This window comes from Mus musculus, chromosome 8, assembly GCF_000001635.26.
Source record: "Mus musculus strain C57BL/6J chromosome 8, GRCm38.p6 C57BL/6J".
NCBI lineage: Eukaryota > Metazoa > Chordata > Mammalia > Rodentia > Muridae > Mus > Mus musculus.
The window spans coordinates 111363929-111381664 of NC_000074.6; the positions used below are offsets into that span (position 1 = coordinate 111363929).

At 47.9% G+C, this 17736-nt stretch overlaps 1 protein-coding gene across 1 annotated transcript in view; it reads right to left on the reverse strand.

The window, feature by feature from the left end:
* Positions 1 to 17736, reverse strand: part of Fa2h (fatty acid 2-hydroxylase) — a 48684-nt gene that overhangs the window by 18791 nt on the left and 12157 nt on the right. The window contains exon 2 of the mRNA NM_178086.3: positions 2466 to 2558. Within this exon, the coding sequence (NP_835187.2) occupies positions 2466 to 2558 (93 nt within the window). The remainder of the gene's footprint in view (positions 1 to 2465; positions 2559 to 17736) is intronic.

Genomic DNA, 17736 nt, shown 5'->3' on the forward strand with positions numbered 1-17736 from the left:
CCTTAGTCCTTCCAGCCTGACCCACTTGGCTCCCCCACTTTTAGGGCCGGGAAAGCTGGACCCTGGCAGCCCATGGCTCCCTTCCTTGGCAGCCCAGAGGGTTCCCCTCAAATATATAGCAAAGGAGTCCTCCTCTCGAAAACTCGCCCCTGGCCTGCAGGCCCTCTGTGGTGGAGACAAAGCCACTGCCTTGTTGGTGTCTTTTCACAGCTTCTTAAGATCAACCCACCCTGACCTCCACCCTGACCCCCACCCTGACCCCCACCCTGACCAGGTCAGAAACAAACAGAGCTGATGGCTCCTGGTCTCTTCCTTCCCAAAGAGCTGGAGAGGGCTTGGGTGGTGAGACAGAGGGATGACTCTTGAGAAGAGAAGAGAAAAAGAAAAGAAGAGAAGAGAAGAGAAGAGAAGAGAAGAGAAGAGAAGAGAAGAGAAGAGAAGAGAAAAGAACAGAGAGGGAGGGCAGAAAAGGAGGAGAGGGGAGGCCAGAGAACTCATTTACTCCACCTAGGAAGCATGGCACTCAGATGGCTTTGCCAGGGTGCATGGGCTGGGGTGGGGAAAGCAGTAAGAGGACTCACGTGGAAGGTTGTTCCTTCCAGAGTAGTATGGACCCTTCTTATAGGTCATTCTTAGTCCCTTTCTCTCAGTTGAGAAAGAGGTGGGGGGGGGCTGAGTAAGACCCAGCTGTCTGGTTTGCCAGGTGCTAGGCTGGGAGTGGGCTAGGGAATGTCACCCTTTTCCTCTCTGTATAGTTTTCCTTCTTCCTCATTTTGCAAGTAATGGTGGAATAAAGCCCTGGTAAACTAGATCTTCCCCTTGCCTCATATAATGGTGACTGAGGGTCAGCCTTGAACCAGAGCTCAGAAAAACCATGGTGGGGGGGGACCTCTCCAGAGCAGGGGGTAAAGTGTGTGTGTGTGTCCTGTTCCCAACTTGTAAGCCACAGCAATTTGTGTGTGAGATATTGCATAGGCTGCCACACTGATGTAGCCCCAGTGAGCTCTCTTACAGTGTTCTCCCTAAGCTAATCTCACTTGTGCCTATAGTACCTTCCTCCGGCTACTCACAGCCCTGAATGAGGACAGGCCAGCTCCTTCCAGGTCTTGTCCCAAACCCTTGTCCTCATTAAAGGCCCTTCTGTTCCAGGACAAAGTTCTGTCTCTTGCTGTCAGTGTCCGTGGCTCCTCATTTGTTCCAGCCATCTGCAGAGCAATCCTAAAGCCCCCATGTCACTAGAGAAGGCCATGTATGCTAAGCGCCCCTCTCCTCTAGTCTCTGCCTTGGCCATTGCCCAAGCCCTGTGCTAGCGATGAGAGTAATTATGGCCCCTCCAGGAATGGGAGCCAGAAGAGGGTTCTTTCTGGAAACATGAAAGGTCTTCCATGTGACTTGGGCAAGCCCTTCCTCTTGGTGGTTTATTTTCTTCTTGGTCCCATGGCTCTCGCAGGGGATAGGGGCATGGAATAATCTCTCAGCTTCTTAGGCTAGAAGCACCACCTTTTTTGTCATGAGAGCTCTTACAGACAGGGGATCTCTAAGCCGTGGGGTCACAGACTTGAGGGTCCCGGTCAAAGGGGCCCGGCAAACAACCAGCTGTCAGAAGTGCCTTTGAGACCCATGTCCCATGTCCCTTCTCTGATCGCTTGTATTCCCCAGAACGCTACCCGCACCCCCTCCTGTTGTCATGACTGGGTCGAGGAGGGAGGGATAACTGTCCTATGTGTTTCCGTGCCTCTGGTGTCTGCTGTGGGCAGAGAGCACATAGGCCAGGCCCTTGGAAGCATTCGTGCACTCATATCTATTCCAAGAGATGACAACATTGGGGTAGTGCAGTGATCTCAGATGGAGGGATGTTATTTCTAACATCTGAGCTTAGTTCTCATCCAAGTCCCTTGGAGCCTTGCCGCTTTTCTGTACTTTCTGTAGGGAGCCCCCCGCCCCACCTCCCCTCCTTTTCCAGACCTCACCTCACAGCAGCTAGGATCTGCATGGTCTCTGGTCTACAAACAACATTTAAGACTCTGCATATACCTTCGCTTTCTGTGGCCCTATCTGCCACATAACATTTGCAAGTACCAGGATTCTTTATCCACAAGGGACTCTCCTGAGTGATCATAGGTGCCAGGAGCAGATTTGTCATGTACACTGGTCAGGGTGGGTATGTCGACCCTGTTACTGCCCCCTTTCTAGCTTTAGGGTTCCTGATGGGAGACCTGTCTTATCCCAGGTTATTTAGGGTGAGTTTCTTGCAGAGATCTCATGTACCATTTACCCCAGCTTCTCACCAGCAACCCCACCCCACCCCAGCCCCGACATCTGCAGCTTGGTTTGCTGCCCCAGGTCACACTTGGGCATCGAGAGCACCAGTGTCTCTTTTTCATCTTCCCTGGGCGCGCACACACCACGGCTTCTATCCCCACCCCCTGCAACCCCAGTCATCCCCAGTGTCCTGTGCCAGCTACCTTGTCCCAGTCCACCACTTTGAACTGTGGCTCAAGAGCAGGGTCTGTCTTCTGAGTCTCTGCAGAGGCTACAGCACCATTCTCTGTGGGATCCTGAAAAGAGAAGACACAAAATCACTCATGGGGGTGGGGGGAGAGGGAGGGAGAGAATAGAGCCCCCGAGCGCCTCCAGTCAAAGAGCTGGGAATGGGGGGAAAAAAACCATGGGTGGGACTGGGTGGGTGGAAATCAAGGACATCAAGAACTTTTGCGATCAGAGACACTGGCGTGGGTGTCATTATTCTTTGTGCTTCTCCCTTACAAAACAAAATTGAAAGACGCAGAAAGATCTGAGAGAGCAAGTCGACTATAAGGAAGTGAGAGAGCCGAGGGGTGAGAGAGCTGGCAGGTGCCAGGCAAACCAAGTCCCAGAGAGGTACTGAGGGCACCTGGTGGGGCTCATTGTGCCACACCTGAGGATGTCCCTCCTTCCCTCCCTTCCTGCTTGGTTGCTCAGTGGATTGTGTGGGTCACAGGCTGGTCCATGTGATCTCAGGAAAGGCAGGCAGCTGGGAGCCAGGTCCTCCAGCTATCCCAGTTAGTCCGGGGTCACGTGTGGGACAGAACTAGCTGAGGTGTGCCCAACTGGGCTCAAGGTTAAGTTAAACTAGCAAAGAGGCAGAGCCAGAAGGAAATGGAATGTGCTGGGGAAAATCCGCACAGCTTCAGCTAGCTCCGACTATCACGTGGGGTGAGGCCGGAGAACTCAGATTCGCTAGGAAGTAAAACACAGGCTTCCCTGTAGCAAGGGCAGGGACAGACCTTGCCAGCGGGACCTCCCTGAGCCCCCGTGCTCCCAAACAAACACAAGCCTAGCGGCTCTGGGAAGCCAGCAAGAAGCTCAGGAGGTCTGAGCAGGCAGCTGGGGTGTCTTTTTTCTTCTCCCCGAGACAGAGTATATAGCCCAGATGATCCTTAAACTCACTACGCAGCCCAGTGGATCGCAAACTCATCCTCTGCGTCAGCCTCCCCAGAACTGGGATCACAGGTGTGCACCACCAGGCTCAGCGGCACTGGGGTTTGCTACTGTGCTGACATTTTTCTTTCCTAAGACAGCTTGATGGTGATGGTGACCATGCTGGCATTTTCTGGGGAAAACCCAGATACGACACGACGTTTCTGTAGTTTTGCATCTTTGGGTTCTCAGCGTAATACCTGCTTCTTAAAATATCTCTGTGTATGTGTGTGTGTGTGTGTGTGTGTGTGTGTATTTTTAATTGAGACAGAGACTTGTTTTATATCCCAGGCTGGTCTTAAAACTACCACCCTCCTATCTCAGCCTCTTCTAAGCTGGGATAATAGATATGTATACACAGCTTCCAAAGCTGAACCATTATTATTATTATTATTATTATTATTATTATTTTGTTTTTTGTTTGTTTGGTTGGTTTGGTTTGATTATTGAGACAAGGTTTCTCTATGTAATTCTGGCTGTCCTGGAACTTACTATGTAGACTAGGTAGGCCCCGAACTCACAGAGATCTACCTGTCACTGCCTCCTGAGTGCCGGGATTAAAGGCATGCTCTACTACCATCTTAGTAAGGTTGTTTCATTTTTAATTATGTGTGTGGGTATGTGCACACAAGGGCAGATGAGGGTGTCAGATCCCCTGGACCTGGAGTCACAGGCGGTTGTGAGCTGGGAACCAAACCCACGGCTTCTGCCAAGACTTGTGTGCACTCTTAACCACTGAGCCATCTCTCCAGCCCTTTGTGGTTTTCTTTTTAAACAAAGCATCTTACACTCTCTTGAGGACCAGGAAGGGAGACTTTATAGCACATTATACATGGACACTCACTAAGATTCTGGGCAAGCTTCTTTTTTCTGGTCTGTTAGCAATTCAACTATCTTTCTTGTTCCTTTCTGGTTGGTTGTTTTTGTTTTTCCTTTCAGAGTCTCATTCTAGCTCAGGCTGGCCTGGAACTTACTTGGTAGCCCAGGCTAACCAAAATCTATTGGTGCCTACATTAGCACTAGGATTACAGGTGTGAGCCACCATACATGGCCTTACAGTTATGTTTTAGTTTCAAAATACTCCTGAGGGCTTTGGCCACTGTGCTATTATCAAGCCCCCTCTTTCCTAGATGACTTTCCTTCTGCTTACTCCTGTGATGGCTATCCATGGTTGCCAACTTGACTACATCTGGAATTCACTAAAAGCCAAAATGACCTGGCACAACTGTGAGGTTTTTTTTTTCTCTCTCTCTCTTAATTAAATCATTTGCCCTCCTGGTCTCCCACGGCTCCCTTGGTAGGTCACAGCAGTGTGTGCAGTGGTGGCCACTCCATGACAGGTTTGTCATGGCACCTGGTACTGCCATGGTGCCCAAGAGGAAGGTTATCTGGGTTGAAGGAGCCAAGGTGGAGCCCAGGAGCCACTCCCTGGCACTGTTGGGGATAGCGGGAGACAATAAATCACCAGAGTAAAACTGTAAACAGAAGGGAAGAGTGAAAAACTCATCTGAAGGAGGAAGACCCACTTCTAATCCCAATCTCTGTAGGAAGATACACCTGGGATCCAGAGCTTTTAAAGTGGAAGATAAACCTTTATAACCTGGGCCACACCTTCTGCAGACAGCCTATATAAAGTCATGGAAGAAGGAAACTTTCTCTCTCTCTCTCTCTCTCTCTCTCTCTCTCTCTCTCTCTCTAGCAAGTCCATTCCTTCACTGGCATTAGAGCCTACTTCTTTAGGATTCCCACATGTATTGAAGACCAGCATCCCCCCCCCCCCAATAAAAGTGCTTTTTAAAGGTAACTATCAGTACCACTGCACAAACAAGAGAAGATTCAATACCAAATACGTAGGAAATACAGGTTTACAGCGCAAAAGGCATCTTCTAGAGAAGGGCAGTTGGCAACTTTATATTAATAGTGGAAACAAAATATTTTAAAAGTATTTAACGGGGCTGGGGAGATGGCTCTGTGGTTAAGAGCACTGACTGCTCTTCTGAAGGTCCTGAGTTCAAGTCCCAGCAACCACATGGTGGCTCACAACCACCCGTAACGAGATCTGACGCCCTCTTCTGGTGCGTCTGAAGACAGCTACAGTGTGCTTAGATATAGTAATAAGTAAATCTTTAGGCCGGCAAGCAGGCAAACTGGAGCGAGTGGGGCCGACCGGAGCGAGCAGAGGTCCTGCATTCAAATTCCCAGCAACCACATGATGGCTCACAACCATCTGTATAGCTATCGTGTACTCATATACATAAAATAAACAAGCAAACAAACAAATACATCTTTACAAAAATATTTATCACACTTTGAACCAATTCTAAGGCTCTACTTGAAAAATTATTGAAAGTTCAGTTTCACTGAAATGACAGCTACAAATGGAAACAAACCCATTAAGGCTTTTGTTCAGTTCAGAACGTACTCTCTCTTAATTGCGAGAAGCGAAGGGACAGCTGCTCTGGGGCCCTGTTCCTCCTAAGACCCAGGAAACAGAACATGTTCTTACAGGGAAGTGTGACTCAGCGGCTCGCATGCCAGTATGAAGTGGCCAGTGGTTCTTTCCAGAGAGTTCTTTTGAGTCGTGGACCGACCCCGAGTGAGAGCTGACATCCATGAAGGATGAGAAGAGACACATGGAGATGGTGTAGGCATGAGCTCTTCCTGCCCTTTTCCCCCCTCTTCTGCTGCCCCAGCCTAATCAAAGCTCGAGGCCTGGAGGCCATCAGGCGGAAGTGTCCTGAGTGGTACGCTTTCAACAATTCCTGGAGTGACCACATAAACGAAGTACTCCCTGGGAGGCCAAATGGGACAGCACCCTTCTCTGTCAGAGGCCCGAGGTAGTATCACAAGACTTAACAGGCATCCGATGGAAAGTGACTTCAAGGAGAGCTGGAACCAGCCACACACTGACATCACCTATAGCAGGAACATTCTGGGTTGGACATGCCCCCCGCCCCCCAACCTCCCAATGTGTCTTTTATCATTGATTTTCTTAAGACTAGCTGTGAGACCCCAGAGGGTCTAGAAAACCCTTCCTATATGTAGATAGAAGACCCTCCAAGTGAGGTTTTCCTGGCCCCACTCCTGGGGGAGGGTGGGTGTTCCAGGAACTGAGACTCACCGGCAGCGGCTGTCACACACAACACACACATAGGTCTGGATCCTGTTTTCCAGGCAGTATTTATTTTGTATTCAGGTTGGGCTCACCCCTGCATTCCACAAGCAAGCACTATCCATGAATCAGAAGTGTGCAAAGGTCACCCCAGGGAAATAGGGTACAGCTCTAACTCTAAAAATCTCTAAACTTTTTTTTTTTTTGGAAACTTCCACAATGCATTTAAGACTCTCTTCCTGGAAGGAAGCCAAGGGAACTTTATAAACCAACGGAGAATCCCAAAGCTAAGAAGACTGTTCTGGTTGATGTCTTCAGGTCGGACCACTTTTAGCATTGGGGAGGACGGTGAGTAATTCTGTAGTCACACTTACATTGGCTTTCCCAAGAAGGATTAACACAAGAGCTAACGAGTGTGACTTGACAGCGGATGCCCCTTCCCACTTATGTCTAGTGACAGCTTTCTTATTTAGGGGAAAGGTAACTGAGACAGGATCTTGCTATGAAGTTCAGGCAGGACTTGAATTCACCATCTCTCTGCCTTAGCCTCCTGGTTGCCGAAATCACAGGCATTAGCACAATACCTGACAAGCAAGCACATTCTCGTAGGATCCATGTGAGGGGCACCAGACAGTCCTGTGTGTCTGGGTTCCTCCCAAATTCTTTACTGTGGGAAAATACAAAGGTGCTCAGGGCTGCAAGCTTATCTCCTCTCCTCTCCTCTCCTCTCCTCTCCTCTCCTCTCCTCTCCTCTCCTCTCCTCTCCTCTCCTCTCCTCTCCTCTCCTCTCCTCTCCTCTCCTCTCCTCTTTCCTCCCCTTCCTTCCTTCCTCCCTCCTTCCTTCCCTCCCTCCCTCCTTTCCTTCCTTCCTTCCTTCCTTCCTTCCTTCCTTCCTTCCTTCCTTCCTTCCTTCCTTCCTTCCTTTGCCTGTTGAGCTCCTTGAGGTGGGGGCCTGCTGGCCTTACCTATCCTGAGGCATGGGCCCTGGGATGGCACTCAAATACTTAGTGAATGAGAGGATTCAGTCGTGTATTGGCAGTCGTGTATTGCAGCCTGTTTAGGTGCAAAGATACGAGGCGGGTTTCTATATGGGCAGGGTGGCAGGGGAAGACTGCTCCAGTGCCTTCCAGAGGCTGCTTTTCCTTGGAAAGAGAAAGGCGGCTACAAGGAATTGCCAATGCAATTTGCCGAGGAGGTGACATAGGCTGGCACTTTCCCAGCTAAGAGTCACTGGACCCTGTGGAGAGTGAGGTGGGCATTTTGACCTCCTTAAATCCTTCCAGCCACAGTCTGAGGCCATTTGGGAGAGAAGCATGCAGAGAGCAGTACCTGCCCCAGCTTCTCCCAACTCAATGTCAATCACTGGCTGGTTGCAAGGTGTCACTTGTTCCTGTCTTGTGGCAACAGTTTTGCTTATACCCCTTGGCCTTCCTCCCCAGACAACTCTCCCACACCAAGCTCAGGCCCATTAGACCCAAAACCACAGAATATCTGCCAGGTGTTCCCTGGTAGCCCCCGAGGTTTCCAGATAGCTCCATCAATACATTTATTTCTTGGGGACAGCCTATCCCCAGAGTTCAAGTTCCACTGCCCCCATATAACCTCCTCATTTCCTCTTGGAGCAGGAAGTCAGTTCCTTGTGATAATGGCACCTCAACTCCTTGCTTCTATCTTCAGAGGCTGGATAGGTGACAGTATCAAGAAGAGTAGTCAGGGTGTGGCTTGTGGCTCAGACCCCTTCTGTTCATAGACCATGTCTGAGCAGGAGTAGTCTTTGCTTCCATAAACTGAGACGTGCTTGCATGAATTTCCCCCTCAGACTAGAGCCACCAAGAACGGCACAGTGCACAAGTTATTTTCCTCATTGCTTACTAAGACAGCAGACAAAAGCCAGGCTTACTTTGGCCCCTGGCTTGAGGACGCAGTATCTCACGGGAGAAAGGCCATGGTGGCAGAAGTGGGAGGGAGCTGCTTACACGGATGCATAGTCAGGGAGCAGAGAGAGATGGATGCTTTTCTTTAACTTTCTTTCCCCTTTGTATTCAGTGACTCCCACATTCAGGGTAGGTGTTCTCTGATTAGTTAAACCTTGCTGGGAACACCTTCCCCGCCAGAGGTGTGTTTCCATAGTGATTCAAAATCCCATCAAGTTGATAAAGAAGATTAAGCATCACTTTCAGATAAAAATATGAGAAACCTTTTGCTACAAGCATTGGCACAGAAGGCAGGCAGGCCAGCAGTAAGGGAATACTAATCGAGGTTCAATGTAAAGCAATCAGGAGATACTAATCAATGCTCGACGTCACGTGATCTCGGGCTCCGGGAGAATGGTGGGGATGGGCAGACTGTAGAGAATGTCTGTGATGAAGGGGCAGCTCTGACATAGATCCAGGCCATGGGAGATGAGGGCCTATTTCATCAAACTTAATGCTTTCTAAGAAGATCCAGAAAACGAGATTTTTATATGAAATTTCTAAAAAAATTTTTTTTCTCTCCCTCACTTCTTGTGGATGCTTGGGAAACGTTCTACTGACTTCCAACCCCAGCCCGGGGATGTGCATTTTTAACAAATTCTGTGGTTCAAACTGACATGCATGAATATAAATACAGTCCTCAGTGTGACTGTTGGAAAACTCCTGGTGAGCTGCTAAGTGTGGGTGCCTCACTCATTGAGAAGGAGGGGCAGGGACAGCCATGAACAGGGAGTTTGTTCTTTCCCAAATTCCCAGAACAAAGAATCTAGATGGGGAGGCTGGGCTGTACCCACAGGAAACAGGTATTCAGGGAACCCTGTACCAAGGCCATGGGTGGGTTGGGTAATAAATACACTGGCTCTTGAGGAACTCGGGTCTTAAGGTACATGAAGGGAGAGCCCAGGCCTCCTCTCCTCCTCCTCATGCAAGATGACAAGGATCAGCGTCAAGAGGAGGCAGAAGGTAGGGGCTTGGCATGTTGGTGGATGCTCCTTTATATTGGGCTCCTCCCTTCCTTTTTCTCTGGGAAGAAGCCACAGTCCTCACACCAAGAATGTCACCTTCAGAGTGTCACTTCACAGGACAGTACACCCTTCCATATTCGTAATCCTTCCAACCCCCAGCACTTCAGAACTGGACCTTATTTGGAAATACAGATGAGGGGATTAGGATATGTTCTGATGTAACATATTCTTATATAGCGGGGAAACTTTGATGTAGATGAGTACTACGAAGATGAAGGCACAGACAAGGAAGATGCATCAAGAAAGCCAGGGGGGAAAATCATCCTAATAGAGGTCTACCAGAAGCTGGGGTGCTGCCTGGACCACAGCTTCTCATAGCCCTCAGAAGGAACCTACGAGTTGTGGATACCTTTAAATGTTTTGTTTGTTTGTTTTCAAGACAGGGTTTCTCTGTATAGCCCTGGCTGTCCTGAAACTCACTCTGTAGACCAAGCTGGCCTTGAACTCAGAAATCCTTCTGCCTCTGCCATACCTTTAATTGTTAACTCGCTGTAGCCTAGAGTCATCTGAGAGAAAAGCCTGGATTGAGAATTGCCTAAATCACAATGGCCTGTGGGCATGTCTTTGTAGGACTGTTAATTGTTAATTAGTATAGGAGGACCCAGCCATAGTGGGCGGTATCATTCCCTAGGTAGGTAATCTTGGGATGTATAAAAACAGTTAACTAAATATAAGCAAGCAAACCAGCAAGCAGCATTTCTCCATGGGTTCTGCTTCACATTCCTATTTGAGCTCCTGCTCTGACTTCCCTCAATAGTAGATTGCAACCTGTAAAATGAAATTAGCCCTTTCCTCCCCTCAGCTGCTTTTGGCCAGAGTGTCTTATCACAGCAGCAGAGATGAAACTAGAACTTTATGACACCTTGGCCTCTGTCTTCTGGCCTCCAGAACTTTGAGGTTATATGTTCCTTGCTGTCTAATACACCTAGTTTGTAGTGATTCGTCATGTAAGCTAGTGGGAAGTCATTAAAGACTTATTTGGTGTCTCTTGGGATCCAGTTTATGGGGAAGAGGGATTCAATGGAGATAGAACACATACTGAAGGAGATATCGACATTGATATATGGAGTCAGGGTCTACATCTCATCCTATGCCAAAATGTCAGAAAGCTGAGTCACAGCCTTCCTTCCTGGCCCACGGTGGTAACCCATGCATACCTCTTAGAAGGGACATTCAACTGTTTCCATTCCTAGCTCAGAAGAGGCCTGTCCCCCCTTCTTTAAGGCCCAAGAAGTCACTCCCCAGTTTTCTCCACCTAGAAGTATTGTGTATCAGAGGAAGGCTATGCTTGGGTGTGTGTGTGTGTGTGTGTGTGTGTGTGTGTGTGTGTGTGTGTATGTGTGTATGTGATAACAAACTGCTGCTCTCTTTAACACAAACCTTGTTCTTTGTACCTCCCATCTCTTCCCCTAATGCATAGCTCCTGGGACAGCCATGGCATCTCCATGGAGAGCTAGCATATCAGTAGTATCAACATACGGCTCCCCAAGGGACTGGCAGGGTAGTTGGAGGACACTGAGGACCAGGAGGACCAGGTAACTTGTGCAAGATCTCTCAGATGAGTAGTCTCTGGGAAGGCTAGACAGATGCCCTCTTCTGGGGCTTCTCCGACAAGATTCAGATCTGGGAAGGACTCACTGGGATGTCTCCAAACCCCCAGCCAGGGTCCCTGTCTCCCCCATCCCACCCCTCCCACACTCTTCCAGTCCCCAGTCCCTGTCTTCCCTGGAGAGGGTGTGCCTGGAGGGCTCATGGGGGAGAGAACAGTGAAGAACAACAGAAAGCCTGCGTGCTGCAGTGCAAACAAACAAGTCCAGCATACAGGCCATCTGAAAGGAGGCAGTGTACGATGGGCGGGCGGGGGCTGCAGAGGGAGGGGGAACCGCATAAAGGAATGTTGTTGAGAAAGCTGGGGCTGGGCACCAAGGGATGGACAGATGTCCTTTTATCCCTCAGCCTGGCTTGTGCTTGAAAACCCTTTCTGTGAAATGAAGCTGGTGCCCCTGGCCTCATGTCCAGCTGCTCCCAGCCCCTGGAGGCTCTACACACCTGGTAGCACACTGTCCAGTGATAGGTGCGAGAGGCAGGGCCCTGAGAGGATGATGGTGGTGGGAGGGCCATCTGGAGTCATAGAGAGGGTGTTCTTTGCTAGGAGGGCTTTGTGTTGACAAGCCCACCTTCAGGGGCCCCCAGGAACAGCCTCCTGGGAGCTGGCTGTTTAGACAGCTGGAAACTTTAGCAGCAAGGAAGGCAGAAAGGCCTGGTAGTTTCTACTTCTAAAAAAAAAAACTGTTTCTGTCTCCCTATATCTAAATCAGAAGCCAGGTTTTGCAGGGCTCAGTTCTGGCTAATGTTTTGTGGACCTTGAGGGCCACATCTGACCACCAGCAAGTCACAGTATCCCCAAAGTAGGGCCATAATGAATGTTTGTATTGTCTCGGCCGTGTTAGGTCCAGGTCACTATCCCAGTGTCCATAGTAAGAAGAAAAATAGAGTGAGCTGGAGTGATGGCTCAGCAGTTAAGGACACTGGCTGCTCTTCCAGAGGACCTGGGTTCAATTCCCAGAAAATACATGACAGCTCACAACCGTCTAACTCAATTCCAGAGGATCTGATTCCCTCACATTGACATACATGTAGGCAAAACACCAATCAGTGCTCCAAAAATAAATACATTATTTAAAAAAAGGAAGAAAAGCAGGAAGAACGTGATGGGAAGCTTTTGCCGTGGTCTGACCACCTGTACCCCTTAAGACACATGGAAAGGACAGGGCAATGACTGGGCACCGAGGCCCTTGACTTCAATTTACCATGAATGTGGCATTTCTCCTGGTCATGAAGTGAGGTCCCTTTGATGCCATCACCTGCAACCTTGTCCCTGGAAGCAGAAGCCTGTTTATATAGGATGTCAAAAAATGGACCAGTAGCTTGATAACATTAAATTACCACTTAAACCTCACCAAGTGAGTGTGGCTACTGATGGGTTGTCCATGTGCCAGTGGGTGTCTTCCCCCACCCCCACATGTGCACATTGACAACACAAGTTGAACTCAATGGCATATTGGGGTGGGGTGGGGTGGGGACAAAGGACAATAGGACTTTATGGATTGGGAGGGGGATGTGTTGGGGAAGACTGGGGGGATGTTGGAGCAAGAAGATGGGGGTAGATAAAAACACATTAAAAACACATTGCATACATGTGTGAAATTCTCAAGGGATAAATAAAAAGTATTATGTATGAAAAACATTGCCAGAATGCCCCTACCAGATCTTGTCAGCTGCTATGAACTGTTCTGGGGACAGGGGTTTTGAGTTAGGGCTAACTTTGGAGCTTGGGATAGCCTTGAACTCATAGCTGTCATCCTTCCTCAGCTTAAGTGCTACAGTTACAGGATGTACCACTATGCTACATCATGTTACAGTTACAGGATGCACCACTATGCTACATCATGTTACAGTTACAGAATGCACCACTATGCTACATCATGTTACAGTTACAGGACGCACCACTATGCTACATCATGTTACAGTTACAGGATGTACCACTATGCTACATCATGTTATCCATTTGATTCTCTACCAAGTCTGGCCACGGACTGTTGGAACCTGCATGGGTTCTCTCTGACCTCTGACTTCCATTAGGGAATCACTCCCAAGAAAGTAGTCAAGCAGACAGCTGCATCTGCCCAAGAGATGTCTTATTTAGGGGTTCAGAGGGGTCTGTGCTGGCAATTCTCCCTCCTGGAGGTATGACCTAGGCTTGGTGAGATTGAACAAGGGGAGTTCTCTGAGGCTTCTGGATCTTTCTGAGCAAAGTCCATCCTCTGCTGCAGGAGTGGGATAGAAAGGAACAGAGGTTTGGTTCACATGAGAACATCGGCCACTTCAGGGAGTCAACGCCTTGAAATGTTTCTTTGCGGTATCATACAAACTACAGCCTCTCCAGCCTTCATTTCCTGACTTCTCAGACATCTCTATAGGATGCACTACCACAAGGAAAACGCCAGGAAGCCATCCTCAATCTATGTCGCCCCACTGAGCCAACACACACACAAAACAAACTTTGGATTCATTATGTGATGCCCCGAGATGTAAGGATTGTCCTCTCCATACTGGATACTGCGTTTGACTAATATTTTTAATTTGTTGATACCTTTTAATGATCGTGTGTGCACGCACACACGTGCATGTGTGCACGCTGTGGCACATGTGTGGAGGACAGAGAGGAAAACTCAGAGTTGGTTCTCTCCTTCCCCAATGTGGGTCCCAGGGATCAAACTCAGGTTGTTTGGCTTGGTGGCGACTACCTTTGCCTGCCGAGCCACCTTGTCAGCCATTTTATTTTATTTTGTTGAGACAGAGAGGGGCTCATATAGCATAAGCTGGCCTTTGAACTTGTTCTATAGCACAGGATAAGCTTGAACTGATTGCCTTGCCTCTACCTCCCTAGTACTGGGCTACAGATATATACCCCCAGGCCCAGTGTGCGCATTCCTGCAATGTTGGGGATCAAACCCCGGCTGTGTGGTAGGCAAGCACTTTATAAACTGGGCTACATACTGAGATCTTGGCTAATTTTTAAAAGAGAGACAAAACTGCTGATTTCTAAATAACCACGTACATGACCACCCAGAAACAAGATTCCTTCATTTCTTCATTTCTATTTAAGAAAATATTTGTCGTGTCATTATTTATACCTGTGCAAAACTACATGGTAAGAAACAACAATAGTCTCTGAACTGTTTTTTTTAAACCAACAATAATAAACAACGCCCCTAGCCAACAACAATGGCCTGCCTTATACCTAAATGCTTTGTCTGATTGATTCAGACAATTCCTCCTTCCCTTCCTTGGCTCTATAGTTCCTTCCTTTTATGGTGGAGGATATTTTTGCTTACAGAGGTCGGTGTCCCTGTCTTAGGTGCTTTGGTTGGATCTGAAACACAGGCTGTCCTATGTCCTATAAGCCTATGTCTCTTTGCCTCACCTTTAACCTGACAGCTTCTAGACCTACTCACTGCTGAAGTTAGGTAAGGCTGCAGAGGGGGCCCTCTAACTGGTGATGGGAGGCGGTTCCTGGGGAGTGTGTACTTGGAACTTTATATGGTTACACTCACCATCTTATACTTGGTGGTCACACAGTGTTTTAACCCAAGGGGATGAATTTCTTGACGAAGCCTGGGCGAAGGCTGTCCTGCCGAATGGTCTGTCTGACATGGCTGGGGTAAGCACATACTGCAACATGTCAGGCAGAGGAGACAAGAAGCAGCTATTTGTGACTGGTGTGCAAGCCCACCCAAGAACACAATCTCCTCTGATTTGGGGACTGTCCTCCCAGAGAGGCTGCAGCTCTAGACCAATACTGTCCAACAGAACCTTCTATAGTAAATGCAAATGTTCCATGTCTGAGCCATCTTGTTTACTATAGTAAGCCAGGTGTGATGGTGCATGCAATGAACCCCAGCACTTGGGAGGCAGAAGCTGGCGGACATCTGTGAGTTAGAGGTTAGCCAGGTTGATCCAGTGACTTCCCATCCAGCCAGGGCTACATAACGAGACCCTGTCTGAAGACTAAAAACCAAACGAAACCTAACCAAACAGATGCTAAGAGGAATTACCCTCTTACATTTTATTTTAAATAGAGTCTTAAGATTTTTATTGCTGTGACAAAACACGATGGCCAGAAACAACTTGAGGAGAAAAGGGTTTGTGCCAGCTTACATCCGGTTCCACATCACAGCCCTACACTGGGGAAGTCAGGGCAGGTTCTGATGTAGAAGCCATGGAGGAATGCTGCTTCCTGGCTTGCTCAGCCTGCTTTTCTATACAACCCCAGACCATCTGTCCAGGGGTGACATTGCCCACCGTGAGTTGGGTCCTCTCACATCAATCACACATTAAAGAAAACACATTACAGGTAAATCTTACAAGGGAGGGGGGAGGCGTTTCCTCAGTTGGCATATCCTTTCCCCAAATGACTCACGCTTGTGTCAAGTTGACATAAACTAGCCAGTGCTAATAGCTATGGATGTGGCTACCATGCTGACAGCAAGCTTCAGTCTCATGTGTGCAATTACTGTTTGAAAAGTTTCCTCAATTACTTCTCACTTCCTCTCCCTCCATACCTGCCCTCATTCGTGAAATCCCCTCCTTCTGTTCCTACCCCAGGACCTTTGCCCTTGCTCTTCCCTCCCTGGATACACGTTCTAAGGGTGTAGGCAATGCCATAATCAAGATACGGACTGTTTCCTTTACACCAGGAGTCCTTTTTTTTTTTTTTTTTTGGTTTTCCGAGACAGGGTTGCCTATCCTGGAACTCACTCTGTAGACCAGGCTGGCCTCGAACTCAGAAATCCGCCTGCCTCTGCCTCCCGAGTGCTGGGATTAAAGGCATGCGCCACCACGCCTGGCTGAGTCCATTCTTTTTAAGATTTATTTTTACGTGTGTGTGAGTGTGTGTGAGTGTATGTGTGTGTGAGTGTGTGTGTGTGTGTATGTGTGTGTGAGTGTGTATGTGTGTGTGAGTGTGTGAGTGTGTGTGTGTGTGTGTGTGTGAGTGTGTGTGTGTGTGTGTGTGTGAGTGTGTGTGTGTACATGATTGCAGGTGCCCATGGAAACCAGAGATGTCAGATCCCCCAGTAACTTGAGTTACAGGCCATTGTGAGTTACCCAGTAGGGTACCGCGTATGAGACTCAAGTCCCCTGCAAGAGCTGTATGGACTCTTAAATGCTGAGCTGCCTCTCCTGCCCCCATGGATCGCATAAACAAGCTCCAGATGGGACAAAAACAACAGGTGAAGGAGAGAGATCGAGTATCCAGACCCCTTGATCGGAGGCACCAGCAGTCTGAAGGTGCACAGTGCTTTGCAGCAGACACCAGACATGCTACTAGTAAATATGACAGCCTCTTGGCTCTCTCAGCCTCTGGGCATCCATGTGTAAACTCTGACCTGTGGGCAGTGCCTCCAGTCCCAGGCTGCACAGAGCCAGGCAGTGCGTGGGACCTGCTCTGATGCTGAGCTCAAGGGCAAAGCTGCTTCTACATTTTCCTTCCGTCATGCTCCCCTTTTCCTGCATTCCCCAGATTTTCACAGCCATTCATCCCTCAAATACGTAGGCGCTCCCCACTTTTGACCTCTCCAGCCTCTGCTTTGGACCCTCTAACCCGCAGCATGAACCTGGAGCCTAGGGTCCACCATCTGCATAGATCTGCATGAGCTGCTTTCCTCCTCGATTTTGCTGTTTGACCACAGGGCTTAGGGCAAGCTGAGCTGCCCCAGCCTCTGAAAGGTAGATTCAACTGTGGTATGATCTCAAGGCTAGGATGACTCTCAGCCCCTTCCTGACCTTTGCTTTCTATAGTGGAGTAGCCTCTTGTTTGGAATGGAAAGATATATATATATCTATCTCCCCTGTCTTAGCCCTCCCAACACTAGGATTATAAGCATGTGTGAACATAAACTTATATTAATGTATTTATTGTTACTGATTTTTTTTGGAGTGCTGGGGGATTGAACCCAGAGCTGTGCACATGCTGGGCAAGTATCTACCTCTGCCCTATACTTCCAGCCCTTTGACTTCCTTGGTACAAAATTGAGCTCCCAAATAGTATTAAATATATATGTAACATATTTATAGACATATTATATATTTAAATATATGTAACATATATGTAATATATTTATATATTATATATTTAAGTGTATGTATAATATATAAATATATGTAATAAATGTATGTTATATATTTATGTTTATCACACACACATATGTGATGAATGTAAAGTTTTTAAAGACCAGTCCAAAAACATTAAAACATAAATGTATTGCAACAACCAATTAAAAAGCTTAATTTTTACACTAAAAAAGTATATTATTAAGAAATAAACAAGAAAAACCATTGCGCATAGCTTATTCATAGGATGCTGCTCTTAAACAAATGTATAGAATCTTAAAGGAAGGATCCTTTCTAAGTTGGACCTAATTGATAACTTTTCTTGTATTTTTGCTGTGAGCCTACCCTTTGTTCGTTGAGCTATCTCTTAGCCCCCGATAGCTTTTTTTGCTAAAGAAAATGTGTCAAAACTTCTTGTATAGAAAAGGAAACCCACCGAATTAGCCAAACACAAACGAGAAGCCGAGTGGGAGCAGCAGCAGAGGTGGCTGGA